The 20,254-nt window shown below is 26.0% G+C and overlaps 3 protein-coding genes across 6 annotated transcripts; 1 reads left to right on the plus strand and 2 right to left on the minus strand.

The window, feature by feature from the left end:
* Positions 1 to 1,705: 1,705 nt before the first annotated feature.
* LOC113560991 (leucine-rich repeat-containing protein 70-like) lies at positions 1,706 to 6,767 on the minus strand. Its single transcript, XM_026967151.1, has 8 exons — positions 6,635 to 6,767; positions 6,164 to 6,536; positions 5,888 to 6,079; positions 5,648 to 5,826; positions 5,351 to 5,561; positions 5,112 to 5,293; positions 4,774 to 5,037; positions 1,706 to 1,889 (listed from the first exon to the last, which is right to left on the minus strand). The coding sequence occupies exons 1-8, from the start codon at positions 6,724 to 6,726 to the stop codon at positions 1,841 to 1,843; spliced, it is 1,542 nt and encodes a 513-aa protein (XP_026822952.1). The 5' UTR covers positions 6,727 to 6,767; the 3' UTR covers positions 1,706 to 1,840.
* Positions 6,768 to 11,905: 5,138 nt separating this feature from the next.
* LOC113560472 (GTP-binding protein 1) lies at positions 11,906 to 15,069 on the minus strand. Of its 4 annotated transcripts, none has more exons than XM_026966360.1 (9): positions 14,649 to 15,069; positions 14,365 to 14,584; positions 13,865 to 14,151; positions 13,464 to 13,806; positions 13,170 to 13,408; positions 12,960 to 13,104; positions 12,560 to 12,878; positions 12,238 to 12,494; positions 12,065 to 12,163 (listed from the first exon to the last, which is right to left on the minus strand). In XM_026966360.1, the coding sequence occupies exons 2-9, from the start codon at positions 14,482 to 14,484 to the stop codon at positions 12,065 to 12,067; spliced, it is 1,809 nt and encodes a 602-aa protein (XP_026822161.1). In that variant the 5' UTR covers positions 14,485 to 14,584; positions 14,649 to 15,069. The 4 variants fall into 4 exon arrangements, with proteins under 4 accessions (XP_026822157.1, XP_026822161.1, XP_026822160.1 ...); XM_026966359.1 differs by having other exon boundaries at positions 14,365 to 14,591; positions 14,663 to 15,068; XM_026966357.1 differs by having other exon boundaries at positions 14,365 to 14,591; positions 14,649 to 15,068.
* Positions 15,070 to 17,786: 2,717 nt separating this feature from the next.
* On the plus strand, positions 17,787 to 20,006 carry LOC113548450 (2-(3-amino-3-carboxypropyl)histidine synthase subunit 2). The gene is made up of 8 exons (XM_026949329.1): positions 17,787 to 18,007; positions 18,082 to 18,215; positions 18,302 to 18,414; positions 18,539 to 18,759; positions 18,844 to 19,059; positions 19,131 to 19,390; positions 19,454 to 19,574; positions 19,647 to 20,006. The coding sequence occupies exons 2-8, from the start codon at positions 18,150 to 18,152 to the stop codon at positions 19,889 to 19,891; spliced, it is 1,242 nt and encodes a 413-aa protein (XP_026805130.1). The 5' UTR covers positions 17,787 to 18,007; positions 18,082 to 18,149; the 3' UTR covers positions 19,892 to 20,006.
* The last annotated feature ends 248 nt before the right edge of the window (positions 20,007 to 20,254 follow it).

Consider the following 20,254-nt stretch of genomic DNA (forward strand, 5'->3'; position numbering starts at 1 on the left):
ATAGAATTAAATAATAAAGAATCATTAAATATAAAGTATAATGAATAAGATAAACTTTTATAAAATAAATGTAAAATTTTAATGGCCCAATAACTGTATTTTGGGCATATTGGTTTTCGAAAAAAAATGTTCACTGTAGTCCAATAACTATAATAAGCGCTAATTTGTTCTTCTTGCATCATGCCATCTCGATTTGATGGTAATTTTAGCATTTATGTACTTGAAATATACAAATTTACCTAATATGTACTTGGAAGTTCCTGGTCACTTTGTATGGTTGAGTATTAAAAGTGCGAAACGCAGACACTTTGCACTATTATATACATAAAGTATACATATAATATAAATAAGTCTAAATTCTGATGTCATGATCATTTTTATTAAGTTTAAATATCATTTGGTAAATATAAGTATCTTCTAGATTTCTTCAAATCATATAGAACCAGTAGGCAGTAAGAACCTACTACATATTATATAAATATTGTATTATTATTTCTTAATTGTATATGTTTAAATAATTATAGTATATTTTTTTTTCAGCAATATATTATATTGAGTACATATATTTCACAAATATTAAACGTATAATAGTACAAAGTGTCCGCTTTATGCGTTTTTAACAATTGACCGTACAAAATGACTGCTTACCGTACTTTGAATATAATTTTAAGCTATTGATATTACGAACTTATTCACACCATTCTATGACAAGTGACGTCGGTTATCGATTTTGACTTATAACAAGTTAATAATATAAGATTATTTTTGGAAAAAGTTAATTTGATCTCTATATTTAATACAATTACTCTCGATATGTACTCTCATACATACATTATTATGTTGCTACACAAATGGTAAACACACTTTGATCTAGAAAATGGAATTGAAGAATCAACTACAAACAGTAATGCCAACAAAAGTATTTAATGGGTTGAAGCATCAATAACCATGCTCGATATGATTGTGTCAAGACCTCACTTGATTTTTATTCAAGTCACGAGTATCATTTTGTCGGAAGTATTTTATAATTAAGAAGATATTCTATAAGGTCAGAGTTTTGATATTATTGATATTATATGTTATCATCGATATTGTCGATGACAAGATTATCTCTTGCGGACAATACACGGCATTGTCTTACTATAAATTCAGACCAAAAATCAAATTATAATACAAAAGTAATGACATTTAACAAATTTAAAATATTGTATTCAAAAAAGCTCGATTGACTCAATAAAATCACTGCAGTCTGCAACTGCACTGTTAGTTTATTATCGAAGTACGGCGGGCAGAGCCTCTAGTTAATAATAGAAAGATAAATTACTAATTACCATATTATTTTATATAGTATAAAATATTAAAAATATATCTCCCTGGTTAGAATTGTTTTTCGTATAGGTACTTAAACCTATTTTTTCATTAAATTTAAATTTAACATCCATTTTAACTGTACTCGATAATGAGGTATGCTAGAGACACTCAATTGACATGTTCATTTTCATGTATTACATGCAGCAATAAGCAGATCGACTTTCCCAATTCTTTATAACTATATCAATTACGTGTAATATCTAATTTTGACATTTATTACACATCAAATGACTGTAGGTATATACACATACACAATCAATTAAACATTTTATTTATTTATGAATAAAATTGAATAGGTAATAAAAATCTATTAAATACTTATCCACGTAGGTATAATTAATACATAATTTATTCTATGCTTCGTTCTATTAAATATTACCTATACACAAATACTATTTTTAGCATTATATAAAACCCTTATCCGTTAATAGATAATAACAATTATTAAAAAAAAATACAAGTTCTTAAGTTAATATCCTTCGGTTATTATTGATGTTGGCTGATAGATTGACGTTTCCCTAAAACATACAATTTTATATTTAAATAAAAATATCCAAAATATATAGGTATACATAATATGAAATATAACTAATACAATAAGGTTATCATGTATTATATTACACTTATAATACACTTGATTGTATTTATTTTATAGTTTTTTTCTTAACTGAAAAAATTATAACTAACACAAGTCAGTATAAAGTAAAACTTAATTATTATCTCTTGATGCATTTTATAATTAACTATAATATGATAATTGTATTTCAATTTAAAAATTTTAGTTATCATAGTCCTAACAGTCTTATAGTAAACTATTTATATTTATTTATTATTATACTATTATATTTGCTTAACCACATTTATATTACACGAAATGTTATTGTTTCTGTAACTCAAGTATGTGCGAACAGAAACAATATTAAATTGCATAGGTGGTTTTTAGTAGGTGTAACTGGGTATTTGACAATAAATAAAGTTCTCAATGACAAATTCCGATAATATAAAGATTACATAACTTGTAATATTAATAGTTTCTCTTGTATTTAAAGTTATTACTTATGAGATGATTCATAGGTACAATGGGTTCATAATAAAAATACGAAAATACAATAAAATTTCTATACGCACATAATGGATTATTCAAGGGTAATTTAAAAGCTATTACAAAGCCAACTAAGTATACTCATATAGTCACTTAGGTGCGTAAGTAGGTTAGCCTAACCAATTATGTATCAACAAGAAACATATAGTACTAAATTGATCTATTTTCGTAAATAATAATACATTAAGTACCTACGTCATCAGTAATATGAATAAACTAATAGTAATAAGTAATAAACTAATAACCATCACACAAGTTACAATTAACTAATCAATTATAAATTGGTCAGTGACCAGATTTCTAGGCAAAAAATACGGTATAATATGCACAAAAATACTATAAAAATAATTTGAATTTTTAAATGTGTACAAATTGTGAGGTACTTTTATTTATTTTTTTACTTTATTATTATTATTATATTTTATTTTTTTTTTATATTTTATAATTGTATAAAATATTCAAAAAATAACTAAATTTTTATTTATTTGGCTGACCATTCCACTATTCATAAAATAAACTAACAAAAATTTAAATTAATTTAATTAGATAAATATGCAAATATTATGTTATTAACTATAAAAATATATAGTTTATGACTTACATATATTTTTACCCAAATATATAAAAATAATTAACTATAAAATCTACGCATCATAATGAAACGTCAATAAAATTAACAATTACCATATAACTTATATTTTATTAACAGTGGTCAATTATGTTTTTGTACTAAAAATCTAAAAATATAGGTTCAACTAAATCACCTAAAATTAATTTCATAAATAGATACTTAGGTAAAGCCAGCAGTGATGAAATTTGGTTTTACCAATGACACAGCATATCATACGAAATTGAATGGGTAATTACTAATTACTAATTTTATAATTTTATACATTTTAAATTAGTTAAAGGACGTAAAACGTTATAGTTAGTACTTTAGTAGAAGACGTTCTCTGGTGGTGAATATTTACCAACAACGTACCTACCTAGTCATTGTTTATGTTTCAAATATTATATTATCTAAATTGTTGACTATTTAGACATCTGTCATCAGCAGGCAAAAGCTGGTAAAACTAACAACTTGTAGTCACCAGTCACCATTGGTATTTAAAAAAATATAACTTAATAAAAGGCCATAAATCCATAACCTAATCACCGCTAATTATGGTTAATATAGGTACAGCTGTAAACATGCAAATCACGAAAATAAACGTTTAAATATATACATGTTTTTAGATTTTTATAAAATCCAAAAAATATCGTGTGGGACTGGAAAAACATTTATTAAATGTTAATTATTCGTATTAATAAGTTGTAATATTTTGAATGTATGCAAAACGAAGGAAATGTATGTAAAAATACTTGTTCTTTATTTTTAACGGTTATTTTTTCATCACTGTTTCAACATTTTTTAGCACGTAAATCTACTTAACTTTTTAATGGTAACATCTACATTTTTAATGAATTTTAGAAATTTAATGGTCAAATTATATCCATTTTGGTTCGCTAGTTTAGTAATCATGATGTTCTACTTAAGTTTAGTAAATTCATTAAATGAGATAAATGAATTACATATAATATACTAGATCTAAAATATATATTTTAGCTAACTTTTGATACAAATTCATATCTTTTTATACACTTAAATAGTTAAATCGATAATGTTATACTTGGCATAAAATGCACTGTGTATAATAGATAGTTATAGTATCTAGATTGATTTTACGACATATGAAAAATGGATACATTGTTATTTATGTATCTAATTTATTGTAGTTATTTAAATTTGAAAATGTTTTAATTCAATTCAATTTTTATTTAAAATTTTAAAATGTTGATTTTTTTTTTGTTTTTGTTTTATTTATACAAAATTTGAACCGAAATTATTGTAAAATCTATTATAACAAACGATTATTTGTAAATTGACTTCAAACTTTTTATTTGTTAATCTGATAATTTTTACTGAATATTAAATATATTAGTTATTACGCAAATCATAGTTTTGTCGCAAAAATCTACACACGCAATTCGTCTTAAAGATGGCTAAATAATAAATTTTGCACACAATTTTAAAACATTGATTATTTTATCAATAGCTGTAAATATTTTCAAAATAAGTGCAAAACAAGTTTTCGCAATATGTTTGCTATCCCAGTTATCCCACAGATTTTAAAATTAAACCCATCACATCGCTACTACAATTTGTTCTAGCTACCCGTAAGTACATATAATTATGTATTTGTATTTTGTGTAACTCGTTTCCTAAATATTTTTATAAATTCAAAATATGACGAAATTACCTGAGTTGATAGTCATGTGCATAAAGCGATTTGTTTTGATTAAATATCCTGTGATAGTATGACAGCGTACTTTTTTGTTTTGCACAACACATCATAATTCCCATTGTAAATGGTACCGCCAATATAACACCAATTAATATTCCAATTAACAATACTCCATCTCTTTCGGGGCGATTATTGTAGAAATCCAAACACCGCATATGGTAATGGCGATGATCCAGATCAAGAATCGAAATTCCACTCATTTCGATTGGCTCTTGACAACTAAAATGCAATTTTTATAAAATGTGTTATCAGTTTATCACGCCGAAATTATATGCTTAAATAATAATTATTACGTGAAATCATTTAGAAATTCTGGATGTCTTGATTCTGCCATTGGAGCCAAAGTAGACACGAGCCATTGATTTACACAATCACATATCCACTTGTTGCCTTGTAAGTTCAATTCTTCCAAAGTGTCCCATCTACTCAACAAACGGCTATCTAAGTATCCTAAAGCGTTGTAACTCAAATCTAACTACAAATAAAAGGTGATAAACTTAAATAGTAATAGATAGGTAATAGGTATATTTACTTTGACTATTTGAGGCCACATTTCGCCTTCTAATCCATTATTTAATTTGTAGCTAAACGCAGTCGGGTCTATAGATTTGAGTTTATTATTATGCGTACAACGAAACTCTTCAAGAACAGTCAAAAGACTGAAAGCACGTGGTCCGATATTATTTAGTTCAGGCATGTGCGATAAATGAAGCACTTTTAATGATGCCATTTTTGGGAAATTTCTTAATAACAAAATTAATATGTACAATTTAAAGTAACGTCATACCACGAGGTACGAGTAGTAGAATCAAAAATAAAATATACTCACAAGATACTTTTTATCGGATTAGAACTAAAATCTAATCTCTGTAACGCATGTACTTCATTTAGTCCTTGTGGAATTTGTGTAAATTCATTATTTGACAAATTTAATATTTCTAAAAATCGAGGTGTGTGTAAAAGATGATCCGGCAACTCGTGTAAAGATGTATTAGACAAATTTAATACCTGATAAAATTGTAGATTTTTAAACGAGTATTACCTTAAAATATAAATGTTATTTTTATACTTTTAACATGGGTAACGAAGATAGTGCAAAACTAGTTGCTCGGTCAATGACTGTTAAAGGATTTCCTGCTAGTGTCAATGAAGCAAGGTTACTGAGTTCTTTGAAAGTGTGCGGTAACAGTGAATGAATATTATTGTAATCAAGACGTAAATGGATCAGGCTACCCGGTCTAGAAGTATCTTCGTTATTAATCTATAAAACGAATATTAAACACAATATATAACGATATAATTTACATACAATTCCGTGGAATTAAAAAATCAAAAATATACCAACCTTGAAAATATCGGGATTTAGACTTTCCGCCGTCAAAGAATTGTAACTAAGGTCAAGCTCTAAGAGTGACTTTAAGTTTATAAATGCCTTTTCATCTATTTTGTTTATCTTGTTTTTTCGAAGTGATAAGTATCTAACTTTAGACGGTGGCAATTGTTTTACATGTACAATGCCATTATTATCAAAATGCATGAGGGTTGCATTCTTTAAGACATCTGAATAGTCCCATAGATCTAGAATGTCTATCAATCCATTGTCTGTACAGTTTATTATGGAATTTTTACATGTGCAAGTATCGCATAATAAACTTTTACCACTAACCACACAAGTTACTGCGATAATTACAATACATGATGCAACGTCTTGCAAGAACCTGAGAAAACAGCATACGTTTGTACAATTAACAAAAAATATTTAATAAATTTTGTGTTGTGATTAACTGTAAACATAAATAAAAAAATATATACTAACATGTTTATAAATACAAAAAAACTACTATTAATTCTGGTCGAATTCCAATTTCTGAATAGAGGCGTTGGTATAAGCATTAGTTCATGTAGCATACAAAACTGAGTCAACAATTTCGAGCGTAAGATAAATAAATAAATCTTATCATAAAACAAACATTAATTTAGATACGCCATTGTGTAACGTAACGCAAGTAATTCCATGCCTACTTTAATTTTAGTCAAAATGCATATAAGTATTGTTAAGGATTAATACCTAATAATAAATAATAATAGGTTAGGTTACTCGTTGTTACAACATATATGTATATATTATGGTGTTAGTTTTTGCTAAACTTTGTAAGCCTTGCCTTTAGAAATACATCGCTCGTTGTTATAACTATATTACCTATTATTGTAATTATTCAAATAAACACTGTGCCTAAACACACCAACTATAAATTGTCATAATCACGACTTGAACGATAGAACGAACACGGAAAGTTATCGTACGAGTATAATAACAACAAATAATTATCTCGTATTCTCGTAGACATTGGTTATACCATAATAATAATTAATATTTCATAATCGACGCCAATAGATTGTAAAATATACATAGGTAATGAATAACGAGTACACGAACTGTAATTGTAATGAGTGTTGACAGATGAGGCTAGTTCATCTCACAGTTGTAAGTTTGTAATGAATCTACTAAAATATATCTTATTATGATTAAAAACTCAGATTATCAGGTTTTTGTATAATACCATTAATAAGCATATGTGATTTTATTAGAGTAAAAATGTAGGCAATTTGTTCAACACAAATTTAACAAAATAAAGTTTATTTTGAATAATTGAGACTATTCCGTATGGAGAATAATTAGTTTCTTTGGAATATCTTAGAATTTTCTGTAAATGTCGAAAAAAAACTTAATTATTTCAATTTATGTTGCGATTTTAATTGAGAAACATAGGTCAAATAGGTACAAAAATAAAAATAATGTTTTATTTTTTTTCGATTGCAATGAATTTCTGTTCTATTTTTATAATTATCTATTGTTCGTTTCCATTTTATAATAATTTGTGACATTTTCAAAAAAATGTATCTTTTTGTTTCATATCCGAACTAACGTACGTGGTTAAATTTATTAGTAAATCTTAATACAAGTATTTCAACAATTAGTTTCTACGTTAAAAAGTTATTTATACAACACTGAAAAATTTAGGCGTGACAATATTCAAAACTAATCAAAGGTTTCATCATTTTCTAATCACGTACTGTATTTAATAAAACTTACTTAGCTTGAGATTATTTCCTAAATAATATAGCCAATAATTATTTATTATTGATTTACTTTATAATTTATTGTTACCCTTTGTTGAGGCCTTGAGGGGAGACGCTTAGACGCTTACACTACACTAGTCTACATAATACACTATGTTCCGCTGCACTGCTGCAGTATATTATACCTATAAGTTTTTATTACCTAAATAAAATATACTAAGCAAAAATATTAATGCAAAATTCGAATACTAAGTACAGATGATCTTTGTAATAAACGATTGATTTACTTAGATGTTTATTAACATTTTTTAAAAAGTTACCTACATTTTTAGAAACTTTTTTTAATGTATATTTACATAAGCTAACTAATTATTATGTCTAAAGGTTATCATATTGGTTTTTCGTATTCATACATACCTATTCGTAAAGATTTAAATTGGCATTGATTCAAGACTATCGCAAAACAAATCATACTACATTACTACCTTATATTATTACTTATAGGTTGCTAAGCAGAGGTATACCTAGCATTTACCTATGTATAAAATGTATATTCTAAACATATTACATTTTCTTTACAATTTTCTAACACTATTTTTTTTAAGTGTATGTTATAGGCCAACGTATATATTTATGGTTCTAATAAAATTAAAGTAACAATAAAAAACTTAAAATTGTAATTTATTAGCAAGTATACAACAGGTGATTGCGGGTAGAGACCTAAACTGTAATATAATGTACAATATACAATATACAATGCAATTTCAATAGTATTTTTATTAGTTAGGTATAAAATTGTTTTTTAACATTTCAAAATGTATATATTTTGTACTAATTATTACCAAATTTGCCAATTATTTTTAATTTTATGGATCTCTTATAATTATCTATAATTATATTATCTCTTTTAATAATTTATTAAAAACAAATTTTGGTACCAATTGGTATTATGTTAATGTCAGTGTATTAACTTATTTAATAATCGGAAATTATACTAATTTAGTAAAATAATTAAAAAACAAGTTGTTTTAGGTTTTCATAGTACCTACTTTCTCTGGACACGGTGAAATATGAGTATTATTAGTACTAACCATCAACATTCATTGAAAAACTTTGAAGATATAATAGTTTTTTCGTATACTCCCATTAAATATTAATAATTTTGATATTAGAATAAAACAATACTACAATAATCTCAACTTTTTATCTTTTACACACAATTATAATGCACAATATTAATAATTAGTATGCACTTATATCTATTATCCAATATTAAACAAATATTTTAGATAATTACCTACTTAAATACCATGTACCAATTAGTAACTAATACACACTTTACAAAGTGTTTTACTGCGATTAAAAAAATAAATACATCTTTTCATTAAATAATCTACAAAAATAAAATAATAACTTAAATAACTTCTACTTACTTCCAACAATTATTTTTAAATGTACATAATACCAATACCTACTTTATAGAGATCATTAACTCAACTTTTTAAATACATAAATAAACTATAAACTCAAATATTCAATAAAAATTTTAACAGGTTAACCCAGGTACATGGTTGGTTTTCATTTTGGATTAAACCAAAAAGAGGTGAACATTCATTATTTGCTACGGACATTAATTAAAATTATTATTTTTTTTTTTTTGATTTTTATACTTAAAAAATTGAATTTATAAGATATCAATACCCAATGGGCTGGTCAAAAATTTGTTTGTTTGGTGGGCTAAGAAATATTTTCCTGTGTTAAAATCGTATTTACGTGTACCATAATAGGTACACATAACACTTTTTTGCAAACACTGAAACACTCCCCACACTCCCGTGTACCAATAATGATACACAAAACTTTATTGGCAAAACAACAAGTGTACCAAAACTGGTACACGTAGCTCTTTTGGCCATGTACCGAAAAATGTCGTAGCGGTTAACCTGCATGTTTTAAAAAACATAAGTTAAAAATTATTATTCGCTGAGAAAACAAATATACTGTTTGTGTACTCCCTAGTGATTAGTCCCTATTTATTTTGATAAATCCAGTATTTCTAACAAACTCAAAATAAAAAGAGCAACAATAATATCTTAGTAAATCCGTACAGAATAATTTTCATCTTACTGGTTAAAACGTAAATAATATCTAGTTATACTATATTGACCAATTGTATTAAATTGGTATAAAAATAAAGTTATGCAAATATGTAATGTTTCATATTATATACATAGGCGTGCGCAAACCTGAATTTCGGGGAGTGCCTACAATTTTTTCGGGCTCTTTTCTTAATTTGGGCCCTCTCTTAACAAGACATGTACATATTTTAATAAATTATAATGCCTGAATAAACATTACTTAAATTATAGCACATATTAATTAGTAGTATTACTAATACCAAGTTATATAATATTTCATTAGATAGTTGGATCTAAAATCTATTTTCAAGATAATTGCAATACATTTTATTTATTATTTTTACTTTTGTAGTCAATAACATCTAGCTGTTATAATCATAATAAGTTTTATCACGCAAATTTAAAATATTTTAAGTTGTATTATTTTTTTTATCCCAAAACATAATTTTTTACAACATATTATAGAAAAAATATCATTTTTATTCTAGTAACAGTAGCAGCATTAATTTAAATACGGACCCATATAAATGCTATAGGACATACATGTCGAGGGGTGCTCAGGCACACCCGGAACCCCCCGTGCGCACGCCTATGATTATATAATCATAAAAATATGCTATTCAAGAATAATATTGTTGAAACCTATTGTCTTCATAATACATAAAATATGTTTATTAATTAACTTGAAATGTCTGCGGAGTTTCAGTCGTTTCAGAACACAGTAAAATTTCAGATAAAGGCTTAACAATACAATACTAAGCTAACCTAATTTTTTAAGTTCATAATATATATGCTACATTTCAAAGGAAAATGTCCAATTTGATGTTATTCCTTTGTATAATGAATTAACAGTTAGAATAACTAATTATATTGACCATATACCCATATGTTTTTATATACAGTGCAGAGTGCAAGATAAAGAATTTCTAAATTTTGATCAGAAATAATTAAATTCTACTACTTAAAAAAAATTGAAATAACTTGGACTAAAATGTAAATAATATAAAAAGCCAAAGTGCAAACATAAATAATGTTTTCATTTTGTTTGATCATAGATCAATTCACACAAATATTAAACTTAACATTTAACAACACATGATTGCCGATTGGTTCTGAAATCTACTGGTTACAAATAATTACACACGAGTCAGTGAGAAAAAAAATAATATGTTAATATCCTCTTAAGAGGACTGATTGTAATTACATCATTGAAATTAAATTATCCATTATCTATTATAACAATTAAAATATATAGAGAATAATATTTTTACCATAATAACAACAAAGTAATCACAATAAGTAAAATGCTGAGAGGTTGATACATAATATGTGTAAGAGGGGAAAAAAATTATACTGGTAATTGATATGTCTTAAGAATAGATAATACTCTCCTTTATTATTTATTGTAAAATATTCTGATAATTTTAGTATTAATATAGATATCTTTGTATCAATTGTGTTCTGTATTTTTACAATAATAATTACTGGTAATAATGCCTTAAATTAGCATTATATAAGTATTAAATTCATTACTCTAGATTAAAATAAAACAGCATATTATATTATGTTGGAAGTAATGAACCTTATTATTATAACTTTTATTTTTGACAGTACCAAATTAATACACAACATTTTATAATTACAAACTTAATAAATAAGAAGAATAAGTCGATAAAACCCAAAAAATAAACATAGGTTACATGAAAAACTATTTTAAATTTACAATCTGACCTCCAATATATAGATCTTTTTAATTTGTTAAAGGTAAATATTTAAAAATTTACCAAAAACTGTTATTATTAAATGTTTGAATTATAGATCATACATAAATAATATTACACAGTAAACAATTAAATGAAACAGATGAATATTTTAAAATTAAAATCAATGATAATTTATTTTTCCATTAAAATTGGTAAACAAAAGTTAACATTAAATTTTCTTTATAGTTAAGTAGTTAAAAATAAAAAAAATTTACATAGAATTTGAAACAACAAACATTTTGTCTATTTTATATAATCCCACTATTACTTAGCTATTGTTCTAGTGTTTTGCTCTGCCAAAGGTTTTTGTCCTCCCCTTCTTCTTGATTTCTGAGCAGGCTGATTTTCATTTTCTCCAACATTCTACAATAAAAAATACTTTAAGTAAATATCCAAGATTTGATAAAAATTTCTTATATTCTTTAATGTTTAATTACTTGTCCTTGTGCTTGAGGGTTTGACTTTTGAGGTTTTTGAGATTGTCTAACACCCACTTGCCCTGTTGGAGGGGGTACAGCTAACACATTGCCAACAGCTTTTGTCCTACCTTCTCTAAATACCAATCTTTGACCGGGTCGTAAGTACTCTGGGTATTTAATAAATCTAAATCTTACTTTTGCTTTATCCCCAGTTCTCAAACATTCTTCAGACATACTAAGAATAGATGCTGTTTGTCTAATACTGCCACAATGAACTATATATAAGAAAAAAAATAGCAACAATAAATTAAATTATTGAACATAATTGTTGATAAATTACCCATAGCTTGATATCGAGAACTAATAGTAGTTGGATGATGCAATACAAGTATCTCTCCGTCAAACTCCCATGTAGCAGATGGATTGAGTGATGGAGAAACCATTACCATTCCTTTTCGAATTTGTGATCTTTTGATTTTCTTTAAAGCAAAAGAAGCAGTTTGTCCGGCTTTTACTTCACGTACAACCATTCTTTTACGGTGTATACTTTTTACTGTGATTGCAACAAACTGGCCGACAGGATCTGGTCCTAACATTAGTGTATCATTTAAACGAATTGTTCCACATAATGTTGTACCAGAAACTACTGTTCCAACACCCTAAAATTAAAAATGTATTTTTAACTATTTTTCAATATATTAAACACAAGTAGTTAATTATGCTGTACAATAAATACATACAGGCACAGAATATGTGTCATCTATTTGAAACTCAGCTGGATCATTATCAGTAGACATAACTCGGGTAGTTAAAAGATTCAAAAACATTTTTAATAAATCTAAATTTTCGCCATTTACATTAGAAACTTGAAATATTGGGCAGAGTCTTAAAAAAATATATTAATTAAATTCAAAATCAAATAAATATATAATAATTTTAATGTTACACACCTTTGAGAAACAAAATTTGTAGCACTCACAATGACATCATCCTTGGTCTTAACCATTACTGGAACTTTTCTACAACCTGGTGACTTAAGTATACGAACTAATAATCTCAATGTATCTTGAAGTATATTAGGAGGACACATATCAATTTTTGTAACAACTACAAATACTGGAACACTAAGAGCTAATGCAAGACCTAAATGTTCTTTGGTCATTCCAATTATCCCAGCATTAGCCCCAATCTAAATAAAATTACAATTTTAAAACTTATCATTGTGAAATTCAATTTAAAATTACCATTAACATGCCAAAATCTGGCATATGTCCAGTCATTCCAAATACAGTAGTCTTTAAGTAACGTTCATGTCCAGCTAAGTCAATAAAGGTAATTACTTTGGTCGATTTCTCACATATTTTTACCCAATCTAATGATCCATGTTCTGGTCTATTTACTACTTCTCCAGTGCTATCAAAACCAAGAATATCATTGCCTACAGAGCTTGTGCGCCCTGATTCCATTTCATGTTTGTGTCTAAACAATTTTAACCTTGCATGACCTCGACCATTATCTAATTCACCATGAGTCAAAACCCCTAACAGCGTTGATTTTCCAGCATCTACATTTCCCACAACCGCTACCCTAAATGAAAAGTTATATGAATATTCTTTTATTTGTAAAATGTTTAATCATTAATTACCTTATTTCGAGAAAGTCTTGAGATTCTAATCGTTTTCTAACAAGATACTGTGCTGTACTAGTTCCACCTTCTATTCTTTCTCTAAGAAGAACACAGTCTGCATCCTGAGTTGCTGCTAATGAATGTAGTGTAGCCACAGAGGCTTCAAACTCGTCATTTGTTAAGCCGCTACCATCATCTCCAATGCCCACGTCATAAATAGTTTCTCCGTGACCTTCTTCAATTAGCTCTTTAAGCCTATGCTGCAATATTTCAAATTGCTCTTCTGACGGACTAACCAAACTTGACTGTAAACATAAAGATGAAGAGGCAAAAATAATTTCTTATACTATATTTTACACATCAAGTATAAAATATTGGATATATGCATTGTTATAAATAAAAATTACAATATATCTAATTATATTAATTAAGTTTAAAATAATGGTTTTTCAATTATTGTAAAAACTACTTTAATTATAAGTTTAATATTGAATATAAATTAAACTAAACAAAATTACCTTTCCTCGAACAATGGAATAATCAACTTTTTTTATTTCCTTTTCATCTAATTGACCTCCGTTCAACAAGGAAATCGCTTTGTCCGCTGTATTTGGAGTTTGTTCAACTATGTTCGCCATTTAAATGTACTACAATTGGACAATTATTCTCAAATCTTATTTGGCCAATAATATGGACAGGAACGCCATTATAAGTCAAAATATCGTTCTACAGCAAAAGCTATTGGCTGTAATTAGCAACAGTTATTTCAATTATTCAAACTATCAAACATAAAAATGTATACCTAATTCTTATTACAAAATGTCTCGAAATCGAAGGACGGCCAATACCAACTAAGTAGATCCGAATCTATTGCAATATCCTACTGGCGTACAGCTACAACCGTTAAACAAAATTAGTATTTACTATTTACAAAGAGTAAGTTGTTCTAAACATAAATATTTTGACACCTTGTCAGTTGTAATTATTATTATTATTATTGTCGAGTTGTTATCAGAACGTTGTTCGACTATGTAAACGTAATAGTATTTGTCAGTGCAGGTCGCAATAAGTAGAAATAACGAAAGCTCCCCGCTATCGGTACCACACCAAAATTAAAATACTAAATAAATATCCTTCAAGTTTCAAATGTCACAGTTTTTTTGGTTGCCAATAGTTCTCATATTGACCACCGATTTAGACGAAAATGTTCAAATGTGACTAGTGTAATTATTGTTCGATAACGATATGATACCTATAACCAAATATCTTAATAAAAAATATAATCTACAAAATATTAAAATTCAATATTGAAAAAAACATGGTAAGTTAAATTTATACAAATCATTGAATCATTTATAAATCAGTGTAACCACATTTAATATACGTAATATAATGTATTTATGTTTCAAAGACTACGACGTAACATTAATGTAGTTCCACAAAACATTTGTTCCATTAGTCTTTTGTTCTAAAACAGATAAGAAAAAATATTTTATTTAAAAAGTAGTTAGGTACTTGTAATTAGTTACTGTTACTACTTACTGGAATAAATATTTTTTAGAACAAGTAATACCTAGTTGAAAAATATTTTTATGGGAAGAAAGGTATTGGAATACATTTAATTTGAAATATAACTAGTGGAAGAAACATCTATTAACTTTACTACTTTAGTGTTTTGATTTAATAACTAATGATTAATAATTGTGTCAACGTAAAAGATAATTCTAAAGGGGTTTTATGCAGGCGTTGTTAACAAAAATTTAAAAATTAAATATTATATTTAAATACTATTACTCAAAGTAATTTACAAGTGATCCCATATCTCTAATATTTAAATGTTTGTACGTAATCCAATTATTTAAATTGAAATAATAAACACAAAAAACATATCATCGTGAAACCTATATTTACCTAATGAATGACTCCACTAAAATTCTAAAATTGTTAATATTTATCAAAAAGACTTTAAAATAGGATATACGATATACTTACACTTTAATAAATATAGGTACTTAGAAAAATGTCCATACTTTTCTATAAATCTGTTAGATCTATTTTATAACAATCTAAAAAAGGGTAAGAAAGTGAATACCGCTGTCCGCTATTACTATTATAGGTACAGTAGATCATATAGATGTCGAGTGGATATACTATTCTGTGAGTATTATATTTGAATTCAATGATATAGGTATATAATTATTGTAAACAAAAAACGATTTTGTGCAGAGTAGAGACGATTGGTCAGCTTATATTAGATACCTACTAAGTAGATTTCGTGGTACCTATGTATTTTTTTTATAAAGTTTATGTATTTATTTTACCTTTGTCTTTTAGTATTACGGTAGGTTGATACAGTTTTTTCTGAAAATATTGCATTTATTATATTATTAATACCTATTTAATTATTAAAATTATATAAATTTGTACCATTTTATAACATATAGTTCAATAAAATCTTTCTGTTAATATATCGTAAAACCGTAAAAATAAATTCATAGTATAAATAATAACATAATAACATAATAATAATATAATATATATATTATTATACCTAATAACATCTTAAAAAAAAATCAAAAATGTCATTGCGCAAGCAAAATTCATAATAATATAAAATACGCAAACGGTTCAAGTATATATATATGTTTTTAAATTATAACAAAATATTTAATACATAGTTAATAATTATTTAAACAAGTAATTTTATATTTTCGTCCAAATTTAAGCTTCAAAAACATATAAAAAAAATTGTACTTGTGTATTTTTAATATTTTTACACAGATTTAAGAACAACTATAGGGAATTTTGTAATAAATTTTTAAGAATTTTGATTCAAAGAATAATTTTTTTCAACAATTATTGAAAAAAGATTGAAAATTTATCATGTCTATAAATAGCTCAAAAATATCAAAAATTATTGCAAATATGAAATTATAATTTTAAAATTTAAATTACATCATAAAAAATCAGATTTTTATCAAAAATTGAATTAGTGTAAAAGTTCCTGTTTTTCCTATATTTTATTTTTTTGTTTTCCCTGAAAAAAATGTGCGGGGAATTTTTAATTTTGATTTTTCCTTAGTACTAACTAGATCCAATTGTCTAATCAAAATCACTCTTAAAATTGGGTCATTTATTTGACTATTTATTGTGTACACATACGACGTACACACAAAAAGTATTATAAAAATATTTTGAGTTTTAAATGTCGATGAATAAAAATGATATGGTGTTTGTATTTCTATACTAATTTCTTTATTTTCCATTGTTCATATGGAACATAATATGTCCAATTCTTTGATAAAAAATCTATATGGATTATAAATAGTCGAAATGAGAAAATTTTAATTTTTTCATTGTTGACAGTTGATACCATACTTCAACACTAGTTCTCTGTGTTGATAGATGAAAAATAAAAATAGGTTTTAAATTAAATTTATTTATTTATTTTTTAGTAATTTCAATAACATTACGTAGGTACTTAAGAACCAACTTTTGATAGTGTTTGACGACATTCACTATTTATTATTTAATCGTTCTATGAGCAATCGTCATCATCACTACTTTGTAAAATTAAATTATTACTCGAACCAAAGTCGAATAGAGGATAAATGGTAATTCATTTCAGAAGATCTGGATAGTAAAACATGCATTTATTTTAATGTTAACATTTTAAGTTCTAAGCCTTAATGCAAGCATTGTGATAAAATAATCGATTGATTGTTTTTTTTAAAAAATATTAATTTAAAATTACATTTTTCTATAAGATGCTGTTGATCAATTTTTTAAATTTTTTAAATAATGGTTTTTTAACATGATAATAATATATGATTTTAATCAGTAGTTGATAAGGATAAAGATTTGATAAAATGATTATTATTTTGATATAAGAGGGGACTGATATTGTTAAAGTTAAACGCATATTATATTAATTTCATATTACAATACAACCAGTTATTTATTTCTAGTATTTTTTTTTGTTCGCTATTGATTTGTTACTCATCTAATTTGTAATCGTAATTTTTTGATTTTTTAAATTATTTTTTTTGTTATTAGCTTATTTTGTAGGAAAAGTATTTTGTAAGTTATAATAATTGTGTGGATACATTTTTTGATCATTGTCATTTTCCGTTTTTGACTCATGGTTCATACCTCGTGTAGGTACGGTATCGAAAATCCCGCAATATTATTTCTCTGTAGAAATGCAAATTTAATCCATCGAAAATTTCCATCAGCTCTAGCCTCTAAGTGCCTGCATTCTGTTCTCTAAAATCATTTGTCTTTTGTGTTTAACAAAATATCGATGGAGGAATATTCCGAAGAAATCATTTGTTGTTCTCAGTGGATTAAAAATGGAAAATTTGAAAAAGTAATTTAATCTGAATGGTTATCCTGTAAATGTTACTTGTAACATTTATATATAAGAATATTTTTCATGTTGTATTGTGTACATAGGTATGCATTCAATTACCGGACTACATGTTGTGCAAAAGTGTATCAATTTCATCAGAATTTGAAAGACTGCTGGATCGGCGAGTATATATACTAGGCGATACTTCTTATGGCAGGTGATCACTAATAATATTGCTGTTCATCCTAATACTATTGCTTTTTATACAAATACTAATGCTTTTTACACTGTAAAGGTAGTCTCATTTGATTAAACCATTCCTATTTTTATAACAATTTCAGCTGTTGTGTTGATGAAACAGCTGCTCAACACATAGCTGCTGATTGTGTTGTTCATTTTGGAAAATCATGTCTGACACCAAATAGTCACCTTCCTGTCTATTATATTCTTCCTAAGCAGCCATTAGACTATATTCAATGCGCCAATTTGATAATCAAAACCTTTGAAACTGAAGAGGGACTGGTTTTGGTACTGTACGATGTGGCTTATCATCATATCCGTGGTAAATTTTTAAATTAATATTATTTTTTACAATTTACTATAGTAAAAAAAAAATAATGATAATAATGATGTTTTTTTGTTCTAGACAATTTGGCCAAATCATTATCATCTACAAAGTCGATAATATTATCCGATATAGATTTAAAGGAAGACAAAAAAACTAGTTGTACTGTATCCAATGACCATGAATATACAAGCATATTTGGAAGACGATTTCTTAATTTAAATTATAAAAATATTGTTTATATAACTAATGATAACTATATGAACAACGTCGATAGATTTATATTAGAGAAAAAAGGTATAAACATTACATTTTACTATAATTTAGATAATTTACAACTATTTTATATGTATAAATTTGTTTTACAGAATGTCAAGTATACATTTATCAAAATAGCTGTAATGTGTTAACACAACGAACCTTAACATCAGTTATAAAAAAAAAAAACTTTATTAAAGAAAAGATAAAAGATTCTACTCATATTGGAATACTCATATGTAGTTTAAGCATTAAAGATTTACTTGAGCGTATTAATAGAGTTAAGTGTTTGTGCAAAAAGACAAACAAAAAATGTTATATTTTTTCTGTTGGACGTCCTAATGTTGCCAAATTAGCCAATTTTCCAGAAGTAATATATTCCATATTAATGATTAACTGTATACAATGACTATTTATTAATATATTTATTTAGATTGAAATATTTGTGAATATTACTTGTGCGGAAGGAGTCATAGAAAATCAAAAAGAATATATGCAACCAATTGTTAATATTGATGACATTGAATTGGCTTTGGAGTCTGAAGACACTAGTGGTATTTATATAGTGTTTTAATTTTTATACAATAATTTAGTAATTTATCTATAGCAATTTATTTTTACTTTAGATTTACCCGATATATCTTTAGTAACCAACAAATTAAGAAACATTACAATGCCTAAAGAGGAAATTGAGTTGTCTTCAGCATTAAATGTCAGAAGAGATATGTCATTATCGATAGTCACTCAAAATAGAACATGGACCGGACTCAATCCACATGATACACGACCACCAATTATAATAGCAACAGAAGGAAGAAAAGGCACACCGAGCTCTGGATATATCACATCTGATTCAGAATACCGTAGCTAAAGAGAACATTTTATGAATGTTTTTCCAAAACATTAACATATTTCTATTTAAGTTCAAGAACATGATAAAATAATATTGTTCAAATTATTAGTAAAGGATTTGTTATTAAATAATAATTATTGGTAATAAAGTAATAATAATTTCTTACTTTCAAAATAAATATTTTGATATATATTTTTTATTTATTTTATAAATAATTTATTAAATATACAAAAATACTGCCATTTATAATAGTTGATATTTATGTTATTATAGTATACTGAAGTCAAAGTATCTTCTAGTCATTATTAAAAAGAATAATATTTTAATTCTGTATTTGTACATCAATGGCATTTTTAATTATATATGAAATGTAGAAATTAT

Source organism: Rhopalosiphum maidis, chromosome 4 (genome assembly GCF_003676215.2).
Source record: "Rhopalosiphum maidis isolate BTI-1 chromosome 4, ASM367621v3, whole genome shotgun sequence".
Classification (NCBI taxonomy): Eukaryota; Metazoa; Arthropoda; class Insecta; order Hemiptera; family Aphididae; genus Rhopalosiphum; species Rhopalosiphum maidis.

Excerpts from the sequence above, each read along its gene's own strand:
- LOC113560991 (XM_026967151.1), bottom strand. The coding sequence starts at position 6,726 with ATGCTACATGAACTAATGCTTATACCAACGCCTCTATTCAGAAATTGG. Across the intron at positions 6,537-6,634 it reads TTTTTTGTATTTATAAACAT|GTTCTTGCAAGACGTTGCAT; the intron begins GTTAGTATATAT and ends CTGTTTTCTCAG. Across the intron at positions 5,038-5,111 it reads GAATTTCTAAATGATTTCAC|TTGTCAAGAGCCAATCGAAA; the intron begins GTAATAATTATT and ends ATTGCATTTTAG.
- LOC113548450 (XM_026949329.1), top strand. The coding sequence starts at position 18,150 with ATGGAGGAATATTCCGAAGAAATCATTTGTTGTTCTCAGTGGATTAAA. Across the intron at positions 18,760-18,843 it reads GGCTTATCATCATATCCGTG|ACAATTTGGCCAAATCATTA; the intron begins GTAAATTTTTAA and ends TTTTTGTTCTAG. Across the intron at positions 19,391-19,453 it reads AATTAGCCAATTTTCCAGAA|ATTGAAATATTTGTGAATAT; the intron begins GTAATATATTCC and ends ATATTTATTTAG.
- LOC113560472 (XM_026966356.1), bottom strand. The coding sequence starts at position 14,484 with ATGGCGAACATAGTTGAACAAACTCCAAATACAGCGGACAAAGCGATT. Across the intron at positions 13,409-13,463 it reads CAGATTTTGGCATGTTAATG|ATTGGGGCTAATGCTGGGAT; the intron begins GTAATTTTAAAT and ends AATTTTATTTAG. Across the intron at positions 13,105-13,169 it reads ACAAATTTTGTTTCTCAAAG|ACTCTGCCCAATATTTCAAG; the intron begins GTGTGTAACATT and ends TATTTTTTTAAG.